Source organism: Zootoca vivipara, chromosome 8 (assembly GCF_965207765.1).
Source record: "Zootoca vivipara chromosome 8, rZooViv2.hap1.1, whole genome shotgun sequence".
Lineage (NCBI taxonomy): Eukaryota > Metazoa > Chordata > Lepidosauria > Squamata > Lacertidae > Zootoca > Zootoca vivipara.
In genome coordinates this window covers 85,648,632-85,655,154 of record NC_142591.1, presented here as the reverse complement: position 1 = coordinate 85,655,154, position 6,523 = coordinate 85,648,632, and the positions used below count along the sequence as shown (strand labels likewise).

At 51.6% G+C, this 6,523-nt stretch overlaps 1 protein-coding gene across 1 annotated transcript; it reads right to left on the bottom strand.

Annotated features, from left to right (window-relative positions):
• Positions 1-2,023: 2,023 nt before the first annotated feature.
• Positions 2,024-6,101, bottom strand: MAFA (MAF bZIP transcription factor A). The gene has a single exon (XM_088676070.1). It carries the CDS (start codon positions 5,356-5,358, stop codon positions 4,390-4,392), a length of 969 nt encoding a protein of 322 aa, XP_088532196.1. The 5' UTR covers positions 5,359-6,101; the 3' UTR covers positions 2,024-4,389.
• Positions 6,102-6,523: the final 422 nt, after the last annotated feature.

The window sequence follows — 6,523 nt, the reverse complement described above, 5'->3', positions numbered from 1 at the left end:
GAGAGTGTGAGGAGCCAAAATTTGACCAGCAAACAATAAAACTAATGCAAGGAAGAGGAAGGACAAAGGCGAGGTGTGGCGGACAAGGCTAGTACCACCTCCCAAATAGAAATGGAGTCTAATTTCATGCCATACTCAACTAGACAAAGCTATTTTTAAAAAAGGTACCCAAATTCAAGCTTCCTTCCCCACTTCCAACATTTCCCCCACTTCAAGAAAAATAATAATTAAAAAGCAGCCAAGAGGTTGCCGACTCTCTGCTTCTATACTCACCCTTGCTTGGTCTTCTTTGTCCACTAAATGGGGCATCGGTAAAACTGGAAGATGTTCAGCCAAAGAGCGGAGGAGCTAAATTCAAACTTTTGCAGGAGTTTTGGGGAGCGGGATAGTCTGCAGAGTTCAGGTCTTGGGCCCCTTTTCATTGGGGCAGAGTGGGCACAACCGAAGAGGATGGCGGCAGTCCGGATGAATCCCGGGGCAAGCCCTCTAGGATCATGCCCCACACTGGAAAAGATCTTTCTAGAAACCGATTTCAACCAAGTCACAAGAATGCTCTGATACGGCCCCAATTCATTTTAACAAGGCTCACACAGGAGAACTTACTCCTGTTGGTTTGTGGCTAAAAACAAACTAGGAAGACACTGACACAGGCAAATCACCCCAAACAGAAAAAGATTTGGAGATTTAGTAAATTTATAACATCTTTTCCTCAAAACAAATCCATCCGGGCATGCATTGTTGGAATTTGGGGGGTTTCTTTAAATATTTCATGCGAAAGTTTTAAATACAAATACTACATCAGTGCAATTGCTATTTTTATTTTCTAAAAGCTTTTATTTCCAGGTTAAAATACCAACTCCCTTTTCTAACTTTCTAGGTTTAAGAAATTCACGCTGTTAAACTCAGAACATACACCCCACACTTCATTCTTCCAACGCCCACAGTATTTTAAAGAAGTTATATGGATTGATTTAAAAGAGGACATAATCCCCTAAGAAGCTGATGTAGGAAATAAGGTAATTTATTACCATCTAATATAAAAGTCAAGCAGATACACTCTGCATTTGGTTATAAAAACAGGCAGTAAGGAAAGTGGTTAAAAAGAGCCCTCCAACTGGAACAAAATTTTCTTTTAACTAATTAACTGGGAGCACAATGAGACAATATACCCAATTTCTATTCCGATGAAACTCTTTCATCTAGAATCTTAAAAGTGGGAGGGGTGGCAGATCAGAATAATTGTTTTAAATCCAGCATGAAAAAGTCATTTTCCCAATAGGAGGGAGGAAATAGCAATCTGTGGTACATCCCACAAAAAATATACTGATTCATATATTGTAAACCTAAAATAAGCCAAGAATGTAACACATTTTTTTTAAAGCCACATTTTAAATATACCTTCTATTATTTAAAGGCTGCATGCAAATACATTCGGCAATAAGGAATTCAGAAGAAAAGCCTATTTCCTTTCCCAAAAAGCTGCTGCCCAAATTGCCAAAAATAAAAAAAATCACAGATGGGGGAAATAATCTAGTTGCTTTAAATGGTAAGTGGTGTAATTGTAGCATAGCTCCAAGAAATCAGAATATCAAAAGAAATAATGCCTGCTTCCCAGCCTTGCATCTCGTCTGCCATTGTGAGAACAGGATGGTGGACTAGATGTGCCACTGGCCTGATCCAGCAGTCTTTTCCAGCATTCTTATTAAAGAGAGATTAATTTAATTTGACAGTGTGTTAACAGAACAGTTCTGGACAGGAGGTCTTTGAATTTAGGTAAATTTAATATAATTTTTCAAATTCCTGGAGATCACACATCTCCCCTCTCCCTCTCCCTCCGAACACACTTCTGATTTCCTTGCAAAAAAAGTGTGAGGAAGAAAACGGGAGAGACAACTGCCATTTCATTTCCTACATTCACTAAACCCAAGACACAGCCAAGCTCCCAGAATGTGCAAAATACGTTCAAAGAATTGGCGAGGGGGGGGGGGGAAACAAGACTAGAAAAGGCAGCAAGACGAAGAAATATGTCTAAAGAGATTTATTTTTGTTTCGTAGCAAATGAAAGCTAGAAGGAGGCTTTTTGCACTGATGCCTGAAACACAAAGAGGAAACAATTCATGACAAACAAACAAAAATATATCTATATATATAAATATTCAGTTGGTTTGAGGTTGCAACAGCCTGCCTGGCTCAAGAGCAGGATGTGGGGAGAAAATTAAGAACCGTATTGAAGCTCTAGAGATGAAATTGGTTGTATCTGGATGCAACAGTGTTTAAAAACCACAGAAATTGAAATTTCATTTAAAATGCCTTGCACCTAAAAATGCACCGGGTTCCAAAATTTCACAAATTGTGCCGGGTTTTGAGAAATACCCATATGCTTTAAGATACTTATTCCTAAGAGTCCTCTTTTAAACAAACAACTTTTATTTAAAAAAAAATAGCCCAGCTGTGAATCAGTCAAGCCTTCACCCAAAAGCACAATTGCATTTCTTTGTTTGTTTGTATTATTATCATCATCATTATTAGCAATAAATAAAGTGTGCATTTTATAAATCAAGGTTCAAACCGTTATTTCGTTTCCTTGGAATTTAATAAATAATTCTGGTGCATAGTATTAGTAATAGTATTATATAGCAGCCAACAGATTGCAGTTCATATATTAACTCTATTGCCTTTCAAATTGTCTTTAAGAGTGTTTTCTTTTCTTTCCCCCAATATTGTCTTAAACAGCATAGATAATTTTAAATCTCTATAAAACAAACAGCATTATTTAATCCAATTGATTACTGTATATAGTGCATTCGGCTTTGTCAACATCATTAAATTAATTCTTATATTATTTGCATGCTATTACATACAAACTTTCATTAAGACTCGTTTTTGTTTTTTTAAAAGTTTTCTTTCTTTTTCTTCCTTTTAAAGTCACCAAGCAAAGTAAAAGGTCAAGAAGATAAGACTGGGCAGTCGGGGCTCAGGAGGAGGGAGAGAAAGGAACTAAAGAGCTACGAATATGTACACGTGGACACCTTAAATAAGTTAAGTCTGGCTCAGTTCCCCGTTGGTTTGGTTTGTTTGTTTTTAAATAAAAAACGCACACAGACAAAAATAATTAAGAAAAAAAGGAGGGGAATTAAAAAGGCAAGTAAACTCAACCCAGATTGTGGAGGCTTCATCCCCCTCGCAGGGGGGGGAAAGGTCCAGCGTTATTTGAGCATCATTCTTCCATCAGGAGAGGGAGGGGGAAAACATCACTTTGCAAAATCTTTTTTTTTAAGACTATCAGATTCTGTTTAAGATGCACCGAAAAGGAGAGGGGGGGAAGAGAAAAAAATTCTGGACGTAAGAGGAGAAAATACAAAGTTTGGGGAGGGGAGGGGCGGGGAGAACAACTGGTTCATGCTTTCCCCTCATCTGTTCTCGTAAGGGACCGGGGGGGGGGGAAAGAGATTTTACTGAAATCCCATACATGTCCGGCATGCAGGAATGCGGAGAGACGGAGGTCTCGAGGAGGCGGAGGAGGGCCGGGAGAGAGTCGGTCGGGCGCCGCGGCAGGACGAGGGCCCCCTCGGGCTCTCCAAGGAAGGAAGGAAAGGAGGAAGGAAAGATGTTGGGGACCCCTCTCCAACGGCGCTGTCCTTGGTCGACAGAATCCTATTGCTGCTGTTGCTGCTTCACGTCGAGGGATATTTGGAGGCTGGGGTGGGGGGCTTGCCTGCTCCAGCGCTTTCGTTTGGTTTTCTCTGAGGTGGGGGAGACAAAAAAGTTGTCCCTCCTCCTTGCCAAAAACGGTCCCTGCCCCCCGGAGCGCGTCTGTATGTATGTCCGTCCCCGCGGCGAAATGTACAAGTCCGCACGCCTCCTTTGCGAACACGCCAGGAACTAACAGCGGAGGAAAGACGAGGCTCCCTCGCTTCACTTTAGAGCATCAAAAGAGGTGCGGGAGGGCATGAAACTGGGAAGAGGGGGGTAGAGGAGGAAGGCGAGACAGTCAGTACGAAGTCGGGGGGCGCGAGGAAAGAGAAAGAATTCAAGTCGGCTTAGAAAAAGTTATGAACGCAGTCAGTGCAAGGAAGATGGAGGGGGCGGACTTGGTGGCGAGCGGGTCTTTCTCCCCACCCCACCTCCACTTCAGGTCTGGCTTCCCCTCTGTCCCCGGGTGGGGGTGGCGACCTGGGTCCCCTAAGAAAGAAACCGCGAAGCCTTGGCGAGGCCGTGCGCCCCTTCGGGTATTTACAACTTCTCTCCGGAGGCGAGCGAGGAGGGCGCGGGAGAGAAGGACAATCCACAGGGGTTCACACGCCCCCCACCCCCACCGCTTTCTTCCTTGTTCTCGAGGGGAGGGGCGGGGGCTCCCCCAGTTCCGTCCGCGCCGTCGTGCCTGCAGCTTCACATGAAGAAGTCGGCGGAGGGCGGCTTGCCCGGCGCAGGTCCCCCCTGGGCGGGCGACGGGTCCCTGGCGGCGGCGGCGGCGAAGGTGCGCCCGGCCAGCTTCTCGTACTTCTCCTTGTAGAGGTCCCGCTCCTTGGCGAGGCGGGAGACCTCCTGCTTGAGCTGCTCCACCTGGCCCTGCAGCTGGCACTTCTCGTTCTCCAAGATGTGCCGCTGCTGGACGCGCTTGTAGCGGCACGACTGCGCGTAGCCGCGGTTCTTGAGGGTCCGCCGCTTCTGCTTGAGGCGGATCACCTCCTCCTTGCTGAAGCCGCGCAGCTGCCGGTTCAGCTCGCGCACCGACATGGACACCAGCTGGTCGTCGGAGAAACGGTCTTCCAAGCGCAGGTGGTGGTGATGGGGGTGGTGCCCGCCCCCGGGGTGGTGGTGATGGTGCCCCGGGTGGTGGTGGTGAGGGTGGTGGTGGCCCGACGGGGCTAACTCTTCGCCGGGGAACGGCTGGCCCCCCCGGAAGCCCTCGTAGCCGCCCTGGTGGTGGTGATGGTGGTGGTGGTGCCCGATGAGCGCCTCGACGGCGTCCTCGGGCGTCAGGTTCAGCGCCTCGGGGTTCAGGTGGTGCTGGTAGTTGGACATCCAGTAGAGATCTTCCAGTTGCGCCTTGCCCGACGCCCCTCCGGGGTTGCCTCCCCCGCCCCCGCCGCCGCCCCCCGGGTGGGCGAGGCCCGTCGGCGGCTGCCCTCCGGGGCTGGGCGCGCAGAAACTGGGCGACGACGGCACGGATGAGCAGGGCGTGCTGATGGGCGTCGAGGAGAGCGAGCCCGGCGGCGGCAGGCGGTGGCAGAAGCGCTCCGCCTCGGCCGGCTCCTTCTTCACCTCGAACTTCATCAGGTCGAAGTCGTTGACGTACTCGATGGCCAGCGGGCTGGTGGGCAAGTCCGCCGCGCTCATGGCCAGCTCCGACGCCATCTCACCGCATAGAGGGCCGCCCGGGCCGCCGCAGCCGCGTGCCCCGGCCCCCGAGCTCCGCGCACCGAGGCCGCCTCGACGACGCTCGCCGCCGGGTCTCTGCTCAGGCTCCCTTCCGACGGCAGCCGGAGAGGAGAAGCTTGGAGAGGCAGGAAAAGTTGCTGCGTGCGATCTCAGTGGAGGAGAGTTTGCGAGGAAGGAGAGAGAGGGAGGAAAAGATTGGAGCGGGGTAGGTGGAGAGAGAGAAAGAGAAAAAGGAAGAAGAAGCGGCTTTGCTGGCGAGGGCGAAGGAGGCGTCGTCGGGGAAAGTTGCCCTCACTCCAAAAAGTCCATGGGGCCAGGAGGGGGGCGCGCCGCGGGGAGGAGGCGGTGCAGGGAGGGCGGTGGTCGTCCTGCGGGCTCCGGGCAGCCCCCCTCCAGCCTGGTCTCGGCGCTCAGCTGCAACGCCGGGCGCGCTTCCCTGCTTCTGCTCAGCTCCTTCTCCGGCGACGCTCCGGGGTCCCAGCAGCAAAGCAGCGACAGGAGGAGGAGCAGGAGAGAGGCGGCTTTGCCAAGCGGCCAGCGCCCCCCTCCCGGCACTTTTCCTGCCCCCCCCCCCCGCAAGTGGGGGGCGTCCTGGAATTGCACGAGGCACGCGTCCCCTCTTCCTGCCCGCTTTGCAAGGCGGCGGCGGCGGACGCGCGAGGGTCCCGAGCGCTGCTGCTGCTGCTCCTCCTGCTGCTGCTGCCGCCCCCTCGGCCGCCTCCCCCCCTTGGCGAGTAACTGAAGTGCTGAATGGAGCATTCTTCCTTTTATAGGGAGCGGCGCCAGGCCCCGCCCGCCGAGGCGGGGGCAGCCTCCTTCCCGCCTATAACGAGCCGGGGCTGGCGGGGCAATTTGCCTATCCCTATAGCAACCCCCGGGCCCAGCTGTCAGTCTCTGGCGGGAACAGCTGGAAGCCAAGGAGGAGGAGGGGGGAAGGGAAAGGGGAGGGGGAGAGAGGGGAAGCTCCCTCTAGTGGCCGCGCCGGGGAAAAGCAGCCCCGGGGTCCGTCTTGGGGGGAAGGTTGGGGGGGGGAGGCGCGCCTCGGCTGGCCCAGGGAGTCCGGGGACAGTTGCCAACTTCTGGCTCTGAAAGCCCAAGGGCGCCCGCGGGAAGGAGAACGAAAGCAACTTTGCGCAGTGGA